The sequence below is a fragment of the Panthera uncia genome, assembly GCF_023721935.1.
Source record: "Panthera uncia isolate 11264 chromosome A3 unlocalized genomic scaffold, Puncia_PCG_1.0 HiC_scaffold_12, whole genome shotgun sequence".
Lineage (NCBI taxonomy): Eukaryota > Metazoa > Chordata > Mammalia > Carnivora > Felidae > Panthera > Panthera uncia.
The window spans coordinates 3,649,691-3,672,361 of NW_026057579.1; the positions used below are offsets into that span (position 1 = coordinate 3,649,691).

Below are 22,671 nucleotides of genomic sequence, written 5' to 3' on the forward strand. Positions count from 1 at the left end.
TGGGTCCCAGACCCTTGCACAGCTCAGGGGGCCTGTCTCGCCAGCACAAGGACTCAAGCTCCTCTCTGCCACCTGCCCGTGTCACTGCAGCTGGATGGAGGGGACAAGGGGCCTCAAGGCCCTTCTAGAGGAGTGTCCGTGGTTTGGATGGCACCGTGCTCGAGTTCTGGCATGGGAGCAAGTGTGGGCACCCATGGCTGCTTTCTCCAGTCTTGATTCTCACGATGGCCCCTAACGTCTAGTCTCAGCAGCCATCAGGTCGACACTTACCTAAAACGCAAAGCGGGTCGGGCTTTCTGAGACTTTGCCCGTCCCCTGCGCTGGGTCGGGCAGCAGGAGGGCAGGGCGGCGGGTGGGAGCCCCGTCCTCGCTCCCCCACCCCCCCAGTCCCGCCCGCTTCCGGGCCAGAGCCCCCGCCTACCCTGGCAGACGCTGTCGCCCGCGGCGGCGCCGCTCAGGTGGAATCCGGCCTCGCAGCTGCAGTGCTGCGCCCGCTCCACCTGCGCACAGCGCGGCGCGCGGCTGAAGGCGGGGTCGCCGGCCACGCTGCCGTCCGGGGCGGCTGCGGGGACAAGACACCCTCAGCGCCCGGCCCTGGCGCACCCGCCGCGCGCCCAACCTCGGGCAGGGGCCGGGAGGAGGGCCGGGCCGGGGGCGCGCCCCCTCGTCAGGGCTTACGCTGGAGTCGGGAAGGAAAGGCAAGTCGTTAACCAGAAACCCGCAGCCGGCCGCAGCCGGCCGCAAATCCCAGGGCAGGAAGCGCAGGCCACGCGGCTGCGCCCAGAAGGACCGCAGCAGGGTCAAATCTCCGTTTTCTCTGCAGAAGGCTTAACACACCAGCATGCTAACAGTGATGCCTGGAGTTTGAAACTAGGGAATTTATTTATTATTTTTATTTTGAGAGAGACGGAGAGCGCGAGCAGGGGAGGCGAGGAGGGAGAGGGAGAGAGAGAGAGAGAGGAAGAGAAGAGAGAAGAGAGAAGAGAAGAGAAGAGAAGAGAAGAGAAGGAAAAGACCCCAAGGAGGCTCATTCAAAGGCGGGGCTCCATCCCCACAAATGGCGAGATCATTACGCCAAAAACGAGTCAGAGCCTCACTGACTAAGCCACCTAGATGCCCCTAAAACTATGAAATATAAAACACTACTTTTGGGGGGTTCTTTGTTGTTGTTGTAATTTTTATACCTTTCTAAGGAATCTAAGCTTTTCATTTTTAAACCAAGGACATCAATTTTCCAATCAGAAAAAAAAATCTTTTTAATTAGTTTTTGAAAGTTTTCAAAAGATTTACAGCTTTTTACGGTTAGGGGAGGTGGGAGAGGAACAGGTGGTGAAAGAAAATGGCGCTGAACCTCTTCAGCGGGGACACAACACGGGGAGGACTCCATTTATGCAAAGTCTTCAGAGTAGTCAGATTCATAGAGAGCATGTAGAGTGGTTGTGGGGGAGGCTGGGAGGGGAGGGAAAAGGGAAGTACTGTTTCAGGGGCAGAGTTTCAGTTCTGGAAGACGTGGTGAGGGCTGTCTAATGTAAATGCACTTAATGCCTCTGGCCTGTACCCTTATAGTGGTGAAAATGGTACATTTTATGTTGTATATATTTTACTATAATAGGGAAAAAAGAGGGGAATGGATTTTTTCAATGTTTATTTTTGAGAGAGAGAGAGAGAGAGCACAAGAGGGGAAGGGGCAGAGAGAGAGTGAGACACAGAATCCAAAGCAGGCTCCAGGCTCTGAGCTGTCAGCACAGAATCTCCCATGGACTGGGAGATCATGACCTGAGCTGAAGTCGGAAGCTTAACCGACTGAGCCACCCAGGCACCCTGAGGTGAACGGATTTTAAAAAGTATTCAGAGAGGGGCGCCTGGGTGGCTCAGTCGGTTAAGCATTCGACTTCAGCTCAGGTCATGATCTCACGGTTTGTGAGTGTGAGCCCGATGTTGGGCTCTGCGCTGACAGCTCAGAGCCTGGAACCTGCTCCACATTTTGTGTGTGTCTCTCCTCTTTGCCCCTCTCCTGCTTGTGTGCTCTCTCTCTCAAAAATAAACAAACATTTAAAAAAATGTTTAAAAGATATTCGGAGAGGGGCTCCCCCTCAGAGCTGGAAAGACACGGGCAGAGATGATGGGAAGGAAGGCTCCAGGCGAGCAAGAACCGGGCCTCTGCTGGGCTGTTCGTGGAGACCATGAGGACATCCACTGGCTTCAGACGCACCTGCCCACTCCCTCCTCCCCTTCCCTGGGGAGGTTCTTGTGGGGAAATCTTTAAATATAAAGTCGCACCTGAGGAGCAACTGCCTACAGGTCCTGGCGGCACCAACCCTGACATGTGGGGTTTAGGACACTCAGGGTCTAGGGCCGGCACATTTGGCTTGAAAGAAGGCCCATTTCTTGTTCTTTCCTGTTTGTAAGTAGGAGGAGAGGCGATGGGACTGTTTCCACGGAGAGCAGCTCCCCGGATGGGAGCTGGAAGGAGGCCTCCGGGCTCTTGGGGAGGGCAGCTTCATTCCGAAAAAGCACCGGCGAGGCTGAGTCAGCTGAACAGAACCAAGACAATTAAGCGGCAGCTCTCTGGGGGCAAAATATTTAAAACTGGCCTTGGACAGAGTCTGATGCAAGAATATCAAGTACCGACAAAGCTCCTACTCTCTGGACACTAGCGCTAACCACCAGTTCCTCCTCCTCCCCACACCGAGATTCCGCACCGAAACCCAGACAACCGGACGGGACACTCCAGGGCTTTCTGGCAAAGAAAGAGGACAGCTTTAGGATTTGACTTTTTAATCTAAGAAACGTTGGCTACAGCACAGTGGGGGGACCCTCATAGATATCTTACTGGATTATCTTGCCATCTGTGAAAACAGCCACTATGTGGCCTCTAGACCTGCTAGCTAGGGACGTGTTGGGACTCAAGATGTGGATAATGAGCTTCCCACCAGTCAGATGTCTGGTGCACAGCTCTGAGGGTACTTTGGCCTGTATCAGTAGCTGCTGATTTTGCTGGGAGCATCAGAAAGGAAGAGCCATTCCGTTGATCTGCAGAGGAAATGCTGACCGAGTGAAGGTGGAGCAGGGAAGCTTCTCAGGCCAAATTCCCAGTCTGGGGAGCTCTTACATTAGGGGTCAGTACCTCCACCTGCGTTTTCTTACATGAGAAGGATCAAAACTCCGGTTACACGGGAGACCTGCATTCCATCTCAGATAACCACAGCAGGAACTGGAGGGATCAGGGGACAGAAAGCTCACTCTCGGGTGGGGAACTGAGCTCCTGACACATCTGCGTGTGGTGACCCGTGACCAGGGTGCTCCTCGCTCTACAGTGGAACGTCCTCACCCAGCCCCACGGCGGCCACGTACCTGTCTGGGCCTGGTGCTGACAGTGGCTCCCCGTCTTCCCGGGAGGACAGATGCATTTGTACTGGTTGACTCCTTCTACACACGTGCCGCCATTCTGACAAGGCTGGCTGGAGCATTCGCTCATGTCTAGGAACAAATAATTTTCAAATAGAAGTAGTTGAGTTCTGATTCTAAAATGAACTCAAACCAAAGATGGGTTACTTTTCTTTACATGGCAGGAGGACTTCAGCTTCCACTCTCCCGCCATTCGGCAAGCCACATACCCTGCTACACACCAGGAGCTTGCCTGGGGCTCTGCCTGCAGGAGCTGGCCCGTCAGCCAGCCACTCTCCACCAGAGGCACCATTTTCTAATTTGCAGGGTGGACCACTGCATGAACCCACATTGCCTTTGAGTCAAGCTGTACTGTCCTCAACTCTACCCTTAGCAGCCAGCACCCAGGAAGAACACCTTTTCAGGGGAGTTATACGAGTGATAGATGGTCCATCAGTGTCCGGAGAAGGAGAAAACCAGCTCTCTCCAAATTCCCACCCGGAAGCTCTCCTGTACTCATTTCCTGTGCAACCAAGGAAGACTTTTTGACTCTCTACATTTCCTAAGTGGTGGAAAAGGGAAATGTTCCTTGCTCATACACACAGCAGTCCTGTGGGAAAGCAATATATAGAAAGAGATACAGATTTAAAAGTTTAATGGATTTCTCTCTGTGTGGTAGGATTACAGGCAATTTTTCTTCATTTACACTTTTTTTCTACTCTTTCATTTTCCCACAACGACCTTTCCCACAATAAATTTTCTAATTAGAAAAAAAAATAATTTTTTAAAAACCCTCAGGCCACATCTGCGTGTTATGAATCCTTAAGCCCAGTCTTTTTTTTTTTTTTTTTAATGCTTATTTTTATTTTTGAGAGAGAGAGCTCGAGTGGGGTAGGCACAGAGAGGGAGAGAGACACAGAATCCGAAGCAGGCTCCAGGCTCTGAGCTGTCAGCACAGAGCCTGATGCAGGGCTCGAACTCATGAACCATGAGATATGTCCTGGGCCAAAGTCGGACGTTTAACCGACTGAGCCACCCAGGCACCCCTAAGCCCAGTCTTTTTTGTTTGTTTGTTAATTTTTTTAAACGTTATTTATTACTGAGAGACAGAGGGTGAGCATGGGAGGGGCAGAGAGAGGGGGAGACACAGAATCTGAAGCAGGCTCCAGGCTCTGAGCTCTCAGCACAGAGCCCGATGCGGGGCTCGAACCCACAAACTGTGAGATCATGACCTGAGCTGAAGTTGGACGCTTAACCGACAGAGCCACCCAGGTGCCCCACCCCTAAGCCCAGTCTTAAAGCACAGAGAGCACAGGCCCTTTCTACCAAAGAGAGAGGTTTGTCAGTTCACTGAGTTGACCACAGCATCTCAGGAAAGGAAGCTGGAAACCTCTCCTTGTTGGCATATGAGCATCCTTTCCTGCTGTATCTATCAAGAGGAAGAAAGGGTGCTTTGCTCCTGATGAGAACAGCAGCCTTGCTGTGGGTGGGTTGGCTGGGATGCTGGCTTCCCTTCTGCCTCTTCAGAGCTGGGATGTTATACAGACTATTGTATGGTTTCTGTTAGTTGTGAAAGGACCCAGATCATCCAAATGCTGCTTATTCCTGGGGAAGGAGCTTTTTCAGCTTCTCAGTAACCTCAGCCTGCTTGTGTTCTCCCCATACGTTCTGTTCTCAGATGACTGGTCTCTAGGAATGTGTCTATAGTGACACTGTACACAATATGCCACAGAGCTTGGAATTCCCGCTTCTGCCCATTGCCTGGCCCCAACACTGCTGTCTAGCAGAGTCTGAAAGCAAGCAGACCACTAGTCCGTGATGTTGTGGGCCGAGAGCCAAAGAGTGTGAACATGAGTAGCCTTCGATTTGGCCCCAGTGGGACGAGCGCCATTGTCTCTCCCCTCTGATCCTACAGTGGAAGGGACCGGGCCTGGCTGCACCTGGTGGGGCAGGGGTTTTGGGGGAGGTGGTCATCAGCTCAACAGAGAAATGTACAGGTGGCCCAGGACTCTGTTCTCTGTCTCCCTGTCTGGATCTTGTTGCCCAGGATTTTCGTTTCTAGACAGGCTCCATACAGATGTAATTTCTTATCTTGGTACATTGTGAGAAGCATTCCACGGCCCAGTGCCCAGTCCTTGTGCCCCATCTGTGTCCTGATTGAAGTATAGCTGTCATCACATTCACATCTGTCCCAGGCTGTGCAGGGTGGCTTCAGGGCCGTACAGAGGGCATGGGCAGAGGCTGAGGAGAGACTGTCTAGCCAAAAGCATGGCAGATGATCCTGTTGAACTCTGCTGTTTAGTGAGCACTTACTATTTCCCGGGAGCCGAGCCGCATGTTTTACGCACATGATCTGCTCTCTTCCCGTTTATTTATAATCCTTTCCAGGGGCGCCTGGGTGGCGCAGTCGGTTGGGCGTCCGACTTCAGCCAGGTCACGATCTCGCGGTCTGTGAGTTCGAGCCCCGCGTCAGGCTCTGGGCTGATGGCTCGGAGCCTGGAGCCTGTTTCCGATTCTGTGTCTCCCTCTCTCTCTGCCCCTCCCCCGTTCATGCTCTGTCTCTCTCTGTCCCAAAAATAAATAAAAAAAAAAGTTGAAAAAAAAATTTTTTAATCCTTTCCTGTGTTCTGTCATCTCGTTTCAGATTTTCCATTTCTCCAATCACCTCATTTCTGAGGCTTGCTAGTTTTTATTTGTGCTGTCCTTTCACAGTTTTTATCTTTTTCAAATTTCTTTCAGCTTGTTTAGAAATACCAGGTAATAGTCTTCATCTATTTTATGGCCAGGTCTTTCTGGCACTTCCTCATTGTCTGTAGAGACTTTTTATTCTATCTTTTTTCCCCCTTATAACAGTTTGTATGGGATTTGACAAGAGTCCTTTTCTGTTACTCATGTTTAGAGGAAACACGTTCTCCTATATGGCTGGTCCAGCCTCCTGACTGTCCACCTGGCGCTTCCGTGGCTGTTTTCAGTGTGGCTCATGCTTTCTCCGCGCTGCCCGCTTTGTGCTCCTCTCCCGCTCCCTGGGCCATCCCTTTTGTGTGCACTGACATTCTTTGTTGAGCCACTTGGATCCTCCTCCCATTAGAGTCTCCTCAATATCAGGCTATGTCCTGGGAGGTTTCAGGACTTCCTAGGGGCCAGTGTGCTCCAGCCACTGAGACTTCCTGTTGAAAAGCCAGCCCAGGAAAGCCAGGACTGGGGTGGATCCTAAGAAGATGATTAGATTTCAAAGACCAAGAAAAAATCCTTTGGGCATCCAGGCGAGAAGACCAAGATACTTATGGCAGCAACAGCAAAATCAGCTACGACGGAAGACACAGAGGCATATTTAACACACTCAAGGAAAGAAGACGCAAGACAGGCAGGTGATGTCCAAACTGGCGCCCAGTGGGAAAGCTGCACTCTTTCTGAAAGAGCAAGAACTCGGGGGATTACCCTCAGCGCATCCTGAGGAATAGGCTGCAGAGCCGTCTGCACGAGGACAGCAGTAAGGCTCCCCAAGGCACAGCATCATGAAGGATGGCGGATGGCTCGGGCTTCCCCGCAACGGCATCTACCGCTGTCCGGCCCGCACAAAACAAAAGTCTTTCTTGGATCTCATCAGGCCTCTGGAGTTCACTGCCAGTTTTTAAGAAATCAAGAGGCAAGGGACGCCTGGGTGGCTCAGTCGGTTGAGCATCCGATTCAGCTCAGATCATGATCTGACAGTTCATGTGTTCGAGCCCCACGTCAGGCTCCATGCTGATCATGCAGGGCCTGCTTTGGATTCTCTGTCTCCCTCTCTCTCTGCCCCTCGCTGCCCCCCTCTCAAAAATAAATAAACATTAAAAAAATTTAAAAAAACAAGAAGAAATACAGAGACCAAAAATGTACAAACCTGTAGTTATGAGATAGATAATACTGAGACTGTGATGTACAGCATGGTGACTGTAGCTAACACTGCTGTGTCGATATACAGGGAAGTTGTTAAGAGAGTAGATTCTCACCACAAAGGCAAAACCATTTCTTTTCTTTTTGCGTGTGTATATGGGAGGATGGGTGCTAAGGAAACTTGGTGTGATGACCATTTCACAATATATGTAAGTCAGGTGGTTATGCTGCACATCTTAAGCTTAACACAGTGCTGGATGTTAATAAAACTGAAAGGAAAAAAAAGAAAGAAAGAAAGAAAGAAAGAAAGAAAGAAAGAAAGAAAGAAAGAAAAAGAGACTGGAAAATCATGTTAAATGACCCCACAGGGATGCAGTTAACAAAATCAAGGCTGTGGGAAACAAACCAGTTTCTTCAACAAATAAACTGGAAGAGACTGAGGCAGGGTGGCAGGAGGAAGGAGGAGGAAGGGGAGGAGACTGTAGACTAAAAAGGAGTAAGAGGGGCGTCTGGGAGGCTCAGTAGGTTAAGTGTCTGACTCTTGACTTCGGTCCAGGTCATGATATCACAGTTCTGGGATTGAGCCCCGCATGAAACTCTGTGCTGACAGATCAACCAACTGTAATGTGTGGCTCTTATGTGGACCCTGGTTCAACCAAAGTGTTAAAAAAGCATGAGGCAACTGGAGAAATTTTTACCCTAACTAGGTATTTAAAGATATTAAGGAATTTGCTGTATTTGAGTGTGTGAGGATCGTTATACCATTCTTTCTACTTCTGTGCATTTAAAATTTTCCACAGCGATGGCACAAGAATAGACACTCAGATCAATGGAACAGAATAGAGAACCCAGAAATGGACCCACAAACATATGGCCAACTACTCTTTGACAAAACAGGAGAGAATATCCAATGGAATAAAGACAGTCTCTTTAGCAAGTGGTGCTGGGAAAACTGGACAGGATATGCAGAAGAATGAAGCTGGACCACTTTCTTACATCATACACAAAAATAAACTCAAAATGGATGAAAGAGCTAAATGTAAGACAGGAAGCCATCAAAATCCTCGAAGAGAAAGCAGGCAAAAACCTCTTTGATCTTGACTGCAGCAACTTCTTACTCAACATGTCTCTGGAGGCAAGGGAAACAAAAGCAAAAATGAACTACTGGGACCTCATCAAAATAAAAACTTCTGCACAGAGAAGGAAACAATCAGCAAAACTAAAAGGCAACCGATGGAATGGGAGAAGATATTTGCAAATGACATATCAGATAAAGGGTTAGTATCCAGGTTCTGTAAAGAACTTATCAAACTCAACACCCAAAAAACAAAGAATCCAGTGAAGAAATGGGCAAAAGACATGAATAGACACTTCTCCAAAGAAGACATCCAGATGGCCAACCGACACATGAAAAAATGCTCAACATCACTCATCATCAGGGAAATGCAAATCAAAACCGCAATGAGATACCACCTCACACCTATCAGAATGGCTAACATTAACAATTCAGGCAACAACAGATGTTGGCGAGGATGCGGACAAAGAGGATCTCTTTTGCATTGTTGGTGGCAATGCAAGCTGGTGCAGCCACTCTGGAAAACAGTATGGAGGTTCCTCAAGAAATTAAAAATAGAACTACCCTACAACCCAGCAATTGTATAAATACTAGGTATTTATCCACGGGATACAGGTGTGCTGTTTCAAAGGGACATATGCACCCCAATGTTTATAGCTGCGCTATCAACAATAGCCAAAGTATGGAAAGAGCCCAAATGTCCATCAATGGATGAATGGATAAAGATGTGGTATATATATACAATGGAGTATTACTCGGCAATCAAAAAATAATGAAATCTTGCCATTTGCAACTACATGGATGGAACTGGAGGGTATTATGCTAAGTGAAATTAGTCAGAGAAAGACAAATATCATATGACTTCAGTCATATGAGGACTTTATGATACAAAACAGATGAACATAAGGGAAGGGAAACAAAAATAATATAAAAACAAGGAGGGGGACAAAACAGAAGAAACTCCTAAATATGGAGAACAAACAGAGGGTTACTGGAGGGGTTGTGGGAGAGGGGATGGGCTTAATGGGGAAGGGGCACTAAGGAATCTACTCCTGAAATCATTGTTGCACTATATGCTAATTAATTTGGATGTAAATTTAAAAAAAATAAAATTAATTTTAAAAAAGATAAGTTCTATTTAAATATATATATGTATGTAAAAGAACATAAACAGTCCTTTTGATTCAGTAAATTTGGCTTTATGGAAACAAAATTTTTTCCACTGCAAAAAATGTATTAAGATTGTTTGTCTTGGCATTATTTATGATTACAAAAACCAGGCACAAAAAAGGGATAGTTCAGTAGAACTAGAATAGTTCCCTTAGAGGGAAGTGCTTTGTAATCACTGAAGGTCATGTTTGGGAAGGAAGAGTTAATGAAGACTCACTTCTGTTAATATCTAACCACAAATGTTGTTGGATATGTAAAACTTGCATATATACACCTAGATAAAAGTCTGGAAGGAAGTTCTTAGTTTCTTGTTTTGTTTTTTTAACATAATCCCTCATTCATTCATTCGATCAGTCCGTAAATCAGCCAGCCAGTCACTCAGTAGCTAAGTGGCTACTGTATCAGAGGAAGCTCTTTCTCCTCAAATCCTTTTCTGAAGGCCTCTGAGGAAAGGACTTATACAGTGACCCGTGCTCTGCCCTGACTGCAACATAGCCTCCCAAGCACCCGATCTGGTGCCTCAGCCCTGCTTTTTCAGTCTCCTGAGGTTTGTCTACATGGGCTCCTCCTGTCTCCTGTGCCTTCGTCTCCCTCTGATGTCTCAGTGCCCTTCAGGCCCTGAGCCACTTCCTTTCTGTCTCTACCCTCTCCTCACTGGTGCCCTTACCACCGTCTGTAGATCTAAGTATGTCACCAGCTCCCTCCCTCCCACCCTCCACCTGACCTCTGTGTTGGGAAAGGCAGTCTCGGGCAGTCTTTGGAGCCCCACTTGGCCGAATAAGAACAGGCCTTGGGACTGGACCGCTTCCTTAACATGAGGCAAAGAGCCCACGGCCTGTGCTGGGCTTACCACCGCCTGGGGGAGACTTCTTTCCCTGTTTCGGGTTCCAAGAGTATTCTTTTGTTCTGCTTACGTGTGTATGTCAATGGCCCTCAGCTCTCAATCTTTCAGACTCCGTGGGAAGGGGTTGGGGGTCCTTCCCCTGCAGCACGAGAGGGGTACACACCCGAGAACTGCCCCGTGTCAGCTGCTGAGAGAGACCCGCCAGCCACACTGGACCGGCGCCCACTACCGAGGCTGATCTCGCTCTGTCTCTTCCCTGTGAGAGCCAAGTGTGGCTCCATCTGGTGCCTGACCGTGCTGTGTGTTCCTGGGTAACTCTAATACTAAGATGCAGTGGGCAGAGGCCGAAGAGTCCCCGCTGGGAATGGTGATATGGTGTTCTGCTCGATGGTAGCCATGGGTTCAATTAACGGTTCTCCACCAGGATGTCGTACAGACATTTTAGCTTAATGTGTCCACAATGGAGCTCTGATCAATGACCGCCCCCCACCCCAAGCAGGGTGGTTAAGAACAAACCTACACTTGTCGCTCAGTGTTCAGTATCTCTGGTTTACAGGTTTTTTTTTTTAATGCTTATTTAATTTTGAGAGAGAGAGAAAGCACAAGCAGGGGAGAGGCAGAGAGAGAGGGAGACACAGAATCCAAAGGAGGCTCCAGGCTCCGAGCTGTCAGCACAGAGCCCGACGCGGGGCTCGAAATCACGAACTGTGAGATCATGACCTGAGCCGAAGTCGGACGCTTAACCAACTGAGCCACCCGGGTACCCGATCTTCAGTATCTCTGTAAATGACACCATGCACCCCGACCTTCAAGCGGAGTTGGGGAGCCTGGACTTCTCTTTCATGTAGACAACCCACATGGGTTTAATCATGGAAAGTTCCATCAGTTCTGTCTCTAGGTTTACTTTCAATCTCCTCTGCCGTATCTCACCCCTGGACTTCAGTAGCCCCCTAAGTGGTTCTCCGGCTCTATTCCTGTCACCTCCGGTCACTTTCTACACAGCAGCAACACACAAATCCAATTACCACACCTCTCTCTGTAAACCTGTTTATTGTGTCCAAACTAAAATCCAGCCTCTGCATGGTCTCCAAGGCTGCAAGAGCGGGCCTGTGCGTCTCTCTACCTCACCTTGCTCACTCTCAGCTCACACCTGTTCCGGGAGCAAGGTCGTGTACTTTCTTTATTCATTTCCTCAAACATACCAAATTCTTCCCTTCCTTAGGGCCTCTTTGTACCTGCTATTCCCTCTTCCTGGAACAGACTCTTCCCCACGCCACCCACCCACTCACCCGCTCATCACATGACTAGACCCCCCCCCACACACACTTTCACATCTCTGCATCCCTGTGACTGCCTCAGAGAGGTCTGCCACTATTCCTGCCCCCATCATATTTATTCTCAGCCCCTTCTTAGATCCCTTCAGGGCACTGACCGCACACCCCCATTTCTTTACCTTTGCATTTTCGTCTCTGTTTTGCTTGCTTCCACCTTAACAGGTAAGCCCCACGAGGTTGGGTAGTGTCTCTTAGACTCAGTGGGAATCCCTAGCACTTGTTGCAATCTTTTGTGCGTAGCTGATGTTCGATGAAAATTGGTTGAATGGATGAATAAAGGTTAAAAAGCGGTGTTTTTTGAAGCCTTGGTAGCTCAGTTGGTTAAGTGTCCGACTCTTGATTTTGGCTCAGGACATGACCTCATTATGGTCACGAGATTGAGACAGAGCCCTGCGTTGGGATTCTCTCTCTCCCTCTCTCTCTGCTCCTCCCCCATTCTACCTTTTCTCTCTCTCAAAATAAACATTTTTTTTTTTTAAAGGTGGAGGGGAGGGGATGACTACCAAAAACAATTCTTTTTTCCCAACATAGGAATAAGAGAAAAAGTTATTTATTTCCCTCAAATTTTTTCTTTGGTTACCGATGTTGTCAAAGTAACAAAGCCCGTGGCTATGATTCTCCCAATTCAGAAAGCTTCAAATCTTAAAAACATACCCTTCCAAGAAAGAAAGGAAAAAAGGGAAATAATCCAGGAAGCTAAATGGCTGCTTTCCATTCTGGAGCTCCAGAGCCTACCTCTGCCCAAGGGGCTCTTTTAATGGCAGGATTATGTGTAATTTCCTTCTATGCCAAGTTGGGTTCATCACCTTCTCTCCAAGCAGCTGACTGTGGATGGGGTGAGGGGCAATTATTAAAGAGCTGCTAAATCTTTCACTGTCTCTGACATTTTGGGTCTTGAAATGAATCCCCTGTGATTAAGAAGATTCCTTTGCTTCTGTGGTCACAACACAATGACCACAGGACTGCGCATATGGAAAATGAAGCGGAGGCACGCGTCACGAAAATTCTAGGGCCACCGTGAGGGGTGTGTGTGTGGAGGTCACTGGATTTTTGAACCCCAGCCCAAGTCCTGCCCACACTGTTAACACTGTTACAAGACGTCACCAAACAACAGATCGAGGTTCTATTTCTCCTTCTTGACAGGCTTGGGTGGAATCCCTCTGAGGCTCTTATTGGAGACGGCATCCATTAATCAAACAAATTCCTGCTGAGGACAGAAGTGTCCACACAGGCACCCTAACCCGAGTTGCACCCTGGGCGGTGACAGATCAGAGTTTTCTTTCCCACCACCAAAGGGTGAGCCCCCATACCTAGTTTACACTTAAACAGATGAGAAATCCATCTGAGATCTCCGTGGGGACTGGAGACAATCTTTCCCGGGCTTTAGATAGTAAATGTGGCCCCAGTAGAAATCCAGGGTGGGCTGTGCCAAGCAGTCCTCGGCATGGAGGTCAGGGAAGGACAGATGGCCAGGAAGGAGGCTGAGGGAAAGGGGAGACAAAGAACACGCGGCAGATCTGGAATGAGCTCACGGGTGAGAGTCAGGAGGTGCACTACATTGGACAACGAGGAGGGCCAGGAGACTTGCTGGCCACACTTGGCATTGGTCCTCCACGGAAAGTCTGATCTCCACATCTCAGGAAAGGAGACTGCTCCGTGCGGCTGGTTGCCCTGATCTTTGTAAGGAAGGGCTAGCCTGGCCTTCCCAAAATGTCAATGCAAGTGTAAGTGAGCAGGTGCGGGAATGTCTTGCCTGGCCAGTGCTGACAGTCGGGACATAGCCCCACTGTCGGCTTATAGCAGGAAGCTACTCTGATTGGTGAGGGCCTAAAATGCATCAGCGCTTCAAAGTTTTCAAGATCTTTTCTGCTTCTGGCAGTGGCAAGAACCAGTAAAGTGGTGTTTCTCAAAACTTAATGTCAGAATCACATTGAAAATGTAGATTTCTAAAGTCCCATTTATAAAGGTCTCACCCGACTCAACGGGTCTTTTGAGGCCTCAGAGCCTGCCGTTTATAAGCTTTCTCAGCGATGTTGGAGCACCTGAAAGTTCGAGAACCACGACACACATGTCATGATTCACTAGGACGCTCTTTTCCACTGAGGGGTCCTGCTGCAGGAAGGCCGGACACTATTACGTAATTAGTACGTGCAAGCTCAAGAGGGAGCTGGCAGATGTGCCCAGGGTCCTCTGCGGAGGCGCCCAGTCAAGCTGCTAAGATGGAGCTGGGCTGCGGGGAACGTTTTGCATTCCAACCCTCGTCAAGCCCCTATGCGGCCCTTTGCTCAAGCTATTCCTTGTGACTGTGTTCCTGAACCTCTGATGTTCCTTACCCATTTGCCTACAAATGCATTCTGCCAGCTATCCCTTCTGATGAATGCGTCTTTTTATTTAAACCACATCGTGCTCGCTGTAAATGCACGTCACTACTGAGACCGACTACGTGGACAATACCCGAGCAAGACAGAAAACAGCACGTGGGCAAAACCTGTTTCTGCACCCAGCACTGCTGGGAGAGTGGGCTGGTGTGGCCCTTTTAAAGAGCAGCGTGGTAGTGCTCGGTTCAAAGGAAGTGAGCACACAGCCAGCTGTCCCCTGACTGCAAACCCAAAGAGACAGCCTGGAGACAGAGGAGAGATCAGAAGACCTTGCCAGCACCATTTATGGCAGTGGGGACTTGACTGCCATCTGGGCCTCCATGGTCAGAGGCATGGTCAGGTAAGATGTAGGGGGCACCCCGCAGAGGATGATGTGGCCATCGGAGCACCTGAGTGCCGCCAGAAAGAAATCAACTGGGGTCCGTCATTCAATCCGTAAGTTAAAAATACAGACACTCAAAGCAATGATAATGAGATGTCGTTGTGTTCTCACCTCCTCTGCTGCCATATTTATCATCCATAAGGTGCTTACCCTGGATGGAGACTTCTCAGGGTCAAGGGTATATCCAGATACTGGCATTTTCCCTGGTGTGTTTGCCAGTGACATGGCTTGTATTTCTTGGCTGGTTCCCAGCTAGGTCTGAGAGCTGGTACCTGTAATCAACCTTAAAAGCATCTGTATTTCCCAAGAGATAGAAAATAGAAGTCTAAATCCACGAATGTGGTTCTGGTTGCCCTGGGCTCCGCAGGTCAATCCACACGATCTGTCTTTAGAGATGACATATTTTCTAATGTTCCTTTATGTTTTCAAGTTATTTATGCATTCAAAGTCCTCTCTACACTGCCCTTGACAACATACTTATTTATGTAATGTGCATTTCCCTTTCAACTCTTGGCCTAAAATCAGGGACATTCTGTCCCAGCAGATGTCCTATGAGACCTGCTTTAAAAACGACTGGTGTCCATGACTTTCTAACCATATTCTTTTGAAAAGCCCAGAGATCATGAGTGCCAAGTCTGATTTTCCTCTACATCAAGAAAGTACTGCTGTTGAGCTGAGCACAGAGAGAAGAGAAACCTTTTCATGCCTGCCCTCCATCCTAGTAGTCTCTCCTGGAGCCAGTCTACACCAAGTCCCAAAGCAGACACAAAAGACACTTGAGAATTTCCCTAACCCTACAGGTCACCAACGGCCTTGCAAAATACAGCCCCAGAACATTGGTAAGAACCCATCACCAGTGTCCAGAACAGAGCAAGGTGTTGAGGAGCATAGACTCTGGGGTCAGAGTGTCTGGGAGTGAATCAGTTTAGCCTGCCCCCCCCGCTGTGTGGTCTTGGGCAAGTTCCTCCACCTCTCCATGCCTCAATTTCCCCATATGCAAAACAAGACTAAATTGTTGAGAGGGTTTGGCAGAGCTCACGCAGGCCAGCCCAGGCCTGGTGTGGAGGTGAGTCATCGGGCATGTTGGCCACTATTCTGCAGAGGAGGAATGGTAGAGGAATCGGGCAGAAAGTGTCCCAGGGGATGACCCTTTCTACCCAGCAGAGCCCTGCTGGGCTGCAACGGGTCCAGCCCACAGAGGTGGGAAGGAGGGGCTGTACCTCTGCAGTGGGGCTGCTCCCCCGTCCAGGTGCCGTTGGGAAGGCACACCACGCTGCTGGGCCCAACCAGCCGGAAGCCAGGGTTGCAGGTAAAATGGACTTCGTGATCCACTAAGTACTTGCTTCCAAACTTTCTGCCATCCAGAGGGGCGTTCAGAGCAGGGCAGGAAACTGTGAGGACAAAAAGAAGGACCGTGGTCACTCAACCTCAGTTGAGTTACAACATCTCAGTTACAAGGCTTCTCATCTTCAAGTGCTCCTGTGCTGAGTGCCTCCTCCAGGCTGTGCACAGTGCTGGACATTTTTAATTCTGTATCCGATCGAATCCTCAAAGCACTCGCGGGCCTGGGTGATACGTGCCCACTTAGTGAAAGATGAGCTGGCACTTTAGAGACGTTGAGTGTTGTGTGCAGGGCTGTGAAGCGTGGGGGGTGGGGTCAGAACTGGGACCCCCCCTCCCTAGGTGTGTCTGACCTGCCCACTCCTGCCTTCTCGGAACTCTAGCCTCACCGGGTTTCTTAGGCCTCCTGAACAGGCCCGGATTAAGCCCACCTCTAGGCGTTGGCTTTTGCTCTTTTCTCAGCCTGGAATGTTCTTTCCCCAGAACTTCTCCTCTCTGGCTCCTTCTCACTCTGAGGTCTGAGCTCGAACGCCACCCCCTCCCAGAGTGTTCTCTGGCCACCTTGCTTAGCTAAACCACCCCCCAGGCACTCTCTACCCCATGAGCTCACTTTGCTTTCTTCTTAGCATATGTAATTGTTGGAGTTGACTTCTCCATGTATTTGTTTCCATGTTTGTTGTCAGTCTTCTCCCTCCAAATGCAGTTCGAGAGGGCTGGGACTTTGCCTGGCCTTGCATCCCTGATGTGGCCCCAGCATCAGCCTGGTGCCTGGCACACAGTAAGTGCCCAATAAATAATTCTTGAACAAATGAACCAATGAAAAATTATTTACTGAGTGCTTACCATGTGCCAGGCACTATATTAGGCACTTGGTATAACTAGTGAACAAACCAGACAAAACCCAGCTCTCAGGAAGTTCCCTTCTAACAGGGGCGACCATGGACAACCAAGGTCCTTAAGCAGCAGGCACAGTGTGAGAAGTGGTAAGTGTCATGTAGAAGAAAAAAGTAGGGAGTAGTATTGGGGATGACAGGGGAGGGGACCAATTGTGAACGTGGTGGTCAGGGTAGGCCTCACGGGGGCAGAGGTGAAGAAAGGAAGGCATAACCATGCAGATATCCAGAAAGGACAGAGGGAACAAGTCGGTGCCCAGGCCCTGTGGTGGAAGTGTACCTGGCAGGTCTGAGGAATGTTAAGGAGAGCTGGAAAGCAGTTGGGGATGAAGTCAGAGAGGCAACAGGGAGCGAGAGAGGGTTTGAAGTGAGGGTTTGCGGTGAAGCACGAGGTGGCCGATTTACGCATTAACAGCACCAGTGGCTGCAGCCTGAGCGTGAAGGGCCGGGTGTGAGGGAGGATGGAGTGGAGGCACAACCTTGACATGACAGTGGTGTGACCAGGGCGGGAGCTGGGAGTGGAGAAAGGCGGCTTGAACGCCGGCTGTGCTGTGAAGGTGTGCTGAGGGGAGACAGAGCCTCTCCACCTTTTCCTCTGCCCGCGGCTGGTGCCTCCCATGGTCAGCACTTGTGGAAAGAAAGTCGCCAAATTGGGACAGGTTGGATTTGGATTTTGTTTAGTTGGAAACTCAGAGCCACTTCTGAAATGCTTTAGAAGGAAATTCCAAGTGTCATTTGTGAAAATGCTCTTTGGTTTCAGACAGATGAAAAAGAAGCTGTTGCTTCGGCCGCTCAGGCTGCAGTGAGTGATAGAGAACCGCACAGCATCTGCCATGATGGGAACAGCTGCTCACACGTCGCCCCACATCCTTCCTGGAGCAGCTGTGGCGGGCCGGGCCTGGGCAGACGGGCAGGAGCTGGCCCCCTCTGGTTACCGGGGGACCACTGCCACAGCACTCTCCTTTAGTAAGCCTTCAACTTGACACCCAGTGGTAATAACGTTGTGAGATGGAAGCGAGTGTGAGTTCACATCCCAAGGCTTGGGAGCTCCCAGGCTGCTGCCTCAGTCCCTGAAAATAAATGACTTTATAGTCCTTTTAAAATATCAACTACGTTATTGTGCTGAAAGGCATATCAAATGCCTTTGGGGAAAGGAGTAGGGTCTCTTTGGGGATAAAAAATCTTTAAAATCCTCAAAAACGAGGGGTGCCGGTGTGGCTCATTTGGTTAAGCATCCGACTCTTGATTTTGGCCTAGGTCATGATCTTACGGTTCGTGGGTTCAAGCCCCATGTCGGCTGACAGCAAGGAATCTGCTTGGGATGCTCTCTCTCCTTCTCTCTACCTCTCCCCTACTCGCACACACACACGCTCATGCTCGCTCTCTCTCTCTCTCTCAAAATAAAGAAACACGCATTAAAACAAAACAAAAACACGAGACCTGTAAAGGACTCTGAAAACAAATCCTCAAAAAAGAAAAACTACCTGCTGGAGCAACTCACAGGTAAATCGTGCCTGAGTAGATGCAACAGTCTCTGGCACACAGTAGGTGCTCAATAAGTGTTAGTAGAATTAATAAGTGGGTACAGGTCAATTAAAAATCAATTTGCAGTCACTTCTCAAATTGGAGCCAAAGGCCTCTGTCCAGTGAAGGACGTGCCCCTCGGCTGGTTCATTATGAGCACGATGTGGTGAGTCTACAGGGCCACAGGGAAGCTCCCCGTGCTTTCTGGAATGAGGTTACTGTGTAAGGCATGAAATCAGCAGTGAAGCAATCCTAGAGACTGGGAGCACGAATGGAATGAGGCTGCCTGGTAAGCCCTGAAGCTGATGGGTTTTGATGTTCCCCAGAAAGGAAAGCTGGGAAAATAGGAGGGAGATTCTTAGAAGCCAGAAAGAGGAAGGCCAAGAAGTCTCCAGGCCTAGAAATCATTCTTCCTGACTCCCAGCAAATGCCCTTAGGGAAAAAAAAAAGTAAAAGACAGGGCACCTGGTTGGCTCAGTTGGTTAAGTGTCCGACTCTTGATTTGGTCTCAGGTCATGATCTCATGGTTTGTGAGTTTGAGCCTCACATGGGGCTCTGTGCTGAGAGTGTAGAGCCTGCTTGGGATTCTCTCTCTCTCTCTCTCTCTCTCTCTCTCTCTCTCTCTCTCCCTCTCTGCCCTTCCTCCCCCCCACCGCCAAATAAATATATTTTTTAAGTAAAAAAAAAAAAAAAAAAAAAGTAACAGATAACTTCCCTACTACCTGCAGGCTCCAGGCCCAGGCTCAGCCTCCTAACCCCTACCCCGCAGTGGGGATCCTGACAACTGCCTGCTTCCATGTCCAACACATGGGAGAGACAGAATGCACTGTGCCAATATTTAAAAAGAGAATTGGCAGGAGCACTTTGTGGCTCAGTCGGCTAAGCATCTGACTCTTGATTTCAGCTCAGGTCATGATCTCACAGTTCCGTGAGTTCGAGCCCCACGTCGGGCTCTGTCCTGATCGTGCAGAGCTGGCTTGGGATTCTGTCTTCCTCTCTCTCTGCCCCTCCCCTGCACTCTCTCTTTCTCAAAGATAAATAAGTAAACTTAAAAAAAAGTCTTATAAAAAGCGAATTGGCCACTTAAACTTAAAAAAAAAAATCTTACAAAAAGCGAATTGGCCACTTAATAAAATTTTCTCTGGTTCAAGGAAGAAAGACCCGGAATCCGGCAATAAGAAGATCAATAATTTAACAATAGACCTCTCTATCTACTCTAGTGGACAGAAGCCTCTAATATAGGCAGGGCAGTCTTATGAATTATCTCTTGCAGGTTCTTCTTGGAAACTCCCAAGGACCATGGGAGCTGTGATCCTATGAAAGCAGAAAGGAGCCATGTAGTTGTGCAGCTAGCAGGAAAAAAAAAAAATCACATCTGGTACCTATTACTGCTAACTTACTCCTATTGGCCTCAGTTTCCTCATCTGTAGCACAAAGGAAGGATGCCCTGCCTGCCTCTCAGAGTCTGACTGTGGGGAGCCCCATTGAAGGCTGGGCCTCACAGTGCCTTGGAGAGTGTGAGGAGTTTGGCATGTAGGTCTAACTCTGTACCGGTGGGGCCGAGGAGAACAGCAGCAACTCAGTGCTGGGGAGACTCTGGATTTGCTGCTGTAATCTCTGAAGAGGTAGGGAATCCAACGCCTTCCACAGGAAACTTCGTCTCACACAACAAAGGAGGCCCTTGATAAATTGTCTGACATGAGTCAATGACAGCAGATATTCCATAGGCTCATGAAGTAGAACAAACATGGTGACTGGCCCCCTGACTCCCCTCACCCTGAGGAGAGGCCAGAGGAAATCCAGTCACCCATCCAATGGCCCCACAGTGAAAACTGTTTACTGGGACAACCTGGAAAACGCCCAGTGTCTGTCAGAGTCCTACCCTCGGAGGTTCCACCGTAACCCTCACCAAACGGGACTTGCCCTCAGCAGCACCCCCTCCCACTAATGGAGGACTCAGGTCAGAGGACTAACGTCATGTCTGAGAAACTGAAGCCAATGTTGGTTGGGGGAGTAGCAGGCATGCCACACTGGTGTGGGACGTTGTGGAGGGGAGGTGGTGTGTGTGTTCGGGGAGGGTGTATGTTCAGGGAGGGAGCTCTCTGTGCTTCCCATTCAGTTTTGTTGTAAACTTAAAACTACTAGAAGAAAATAGCCGATAAAAATTTTTTTAAAGAATGGAACCAAATGGAGTCTTCCTGGGTGGGGACAGGGAAGGGAAAAGCAGCTCACGCTCTAAGAGTGGTGTCTTTTGACAATTCTGTGAGGATACTATGTAGACGAGAGCGTTAGCAAGCCTCAAATGAAAAGGGGAAATGGGTGACCTTCAGATGGGGGAGAGGAGAGCCAGCAGATGCTTTTTTTAACACACTCACCATACGCTCCCTACCAACCAGTATCTTATTTTATTTTTAAATTTATTATTTATTTTTTTCAATGTTTATTTATTTATTTTGAGAGAGAGAGAGCATGGGCAGGGGAGGGGTAGAGAGAGACAGACAGAATCCCAAGTAGGCTCCGAGCCATCCGTGCAGAGCCCGACGTGGGGCTTGAGATCATGACCAGAGCCAAAACCAAGAGCTGGATGCTCAACTGACTGAGCCACGCAGGCACCCCCCAACCAGGGTTTTAAAACGGGCCCCCAGCAGGAGGCGAGGTAGGGAAAGGCCTGGAATCCACTTCAGGACAGGGTGAGGCATGGGCAGGTGGGGATGGGGACAGAACTCACAGGTGAAGGGCCCGAGTGTTGCGTGTGACCCTAGTGGTGCAGATGTGGGGACCCACCTGGGGGGGTGTCTGGGCCCACTCTGTTCACAGAGTTCTGCAGTGCAGCCAGCCGGTTCTTCATGTTGCGGATGCCCTCTGCGAAGCGCGTCTCCTGGCCCTTCAGCACCTGCTGCAGCTGGCGGATGGCCGTGAGGAGCTGCTGTTTGTTGAGACAGTTCTGCGGAGAGAAAAAGTCACCACCACCACCACCACCACCACCATCATGGCTGCTTCAGTGCCATGAGCTTGCTCTCAGCTTCCAGAAGCCACCCAGACCCCTGGGCCCCAAACGCCCTAGTGGCTCGCTAAGCACGATGGGAGAGTGGCCTCCCAAGGCGTCCCGACATCTGGTGCTGAGTTAGGTCACCAGACAAAGGTCCTGAGCACACATATCCTAGCGCCAGATCGCTTCTCAAGAAAAACAAAACTCCTGCTTTTCAGGGCAAAGGGTAGAACTGATGATTCTAAATGATTGGGAGGTTGAACAGCAAACCTAAGTGCCTTATGATCAGTAGTCTTACTTCAAAAGTACTTCCTAATTCTTCACTCTGAATTAATGCTCTGAAATCTGGGCTTCATGAACTTTTTCTTTCTTTCTCTCTTGAACAATTTTAAAAACAGATGGATGATAAAACATAAACCAGTCAAACCAGGGATGCTCGATGGTTCCTGTTCTTTAAAAAATGTAACAAGGCAAATAAAGAGGAAATTCAGTAGAGTTAAAGAAGCATTCGATGAAAGTCAAAGTCCAGTTATAATGGTTTTTATAAAGCTTACAAAACAGGGGCGCCTGGGTGGCTCAGTTGGTTCAGCGTCTGGCTTTTGATTTCCGCTCAGGTCATGATCTCACAGTTTGTGAGTTCGAGCCCCACATTGGGCTCTGCTCTGATGGCGGAGAGCCCGTTTCGGGTCCTCTGTCTCCCTCTCTCTCTGACCCTCCTCCACTCGTGCTCTCTCTCTCAAAAATAAACAACTTTTTAAAATCCTAAAAAGCTTAAAAAACGGAAAAAGGTGGCATGTGCTTATCATGATAAAGACTATCTAACCCAGCATCACACTTAGTGATAGAAACCTCAAGGTTTCCAGTCTCAATTGCCCTTTAGAGCCAGAACATGAAAAGGAGTAAAGAAGGGACCTTCCTTACAGTAGGACCTTGGCCTTGGGGGGAGTCCCATGGGGTCTGTGCGTTCCCTCAGCCTGGCCTTATCTAACCTGACTCATATTACCCGCACGGAACAAAGGAGAGCAGCAAGAAGACAGTGAGAGTTATCTCTCGGGATAGGCTTATGGATCATTTTTAATTTTATTTTTTATACCTAATTCTTTTCTACAACGAGTACTGGTTTTATAATTTTACATAATTTTCTCAAAGGGCGCAGGGTGGCTGGGAGTCATGTGGCCTCCGCAGCCTGGGTGGCTTCCAGCCTTGCCAATGGCGTGCTGCCACCACGGTGGAAACAGAGCCGCTGCCGTTCTCCCAGGGCGGCTGCCAGGCCAAGGCACCTTGGGGATTTCACCAAACAGATGACTCACTGGCCCGCTTCAATGGATGCTTTTGACAAAGCTGAATCCCCAGTTGCCCCTGGAACTCGTTAACCCATGGGGGCTCCTTGGTCTCCACCCTAACTGGGGCCTGACTGGGCCTAGCCCCAAATGCAATTGCTGGGAAGAGAGGTTTTGTTTGTTTTCCTCCCTTCTCCCCCA

At 49.2% G+C, this 22,671-nt stretch overlaps 1 protein-coding gene across 1 annotated transcript in view; it reads right to left on the reverse strand.

The window, feature by feature from the left end:
- FBLN7 (fibulin 7) overlaps positions 1 to 22,671 on the reverse strand; it is a 31,319-nt gene that overhangs the window by 4,321 nt on the left and 4,327 nt on the right. Inside the window, exons 3-7 of the mRNA XM_049652712.1 lie at positions 22,398 to 22,470; positions 20,986 to 21,194; positions 15,664 to 15,834; positions 3,355 to 3,480; positions 422 to 562 (exon numbers count right to left, since the gene is read on the reverse strand). Of these exons, the coding sequence (XP_049508669.1) occupies positions 422 to 562; positions 3,355 to 3,480; positions 15,664 to 15,834; positions 20,986 to 21,194; positions 22,398 to 22,470 (720 nt within the window). The remainder of the gene's footprint in view (positions 1 to 421; positions 563 to 3,354; positions 3,481 to 15,663; positions 15,835 to 20,985; positions 21,195 to 22,397; positions 22,471 to 22,671) is intronic.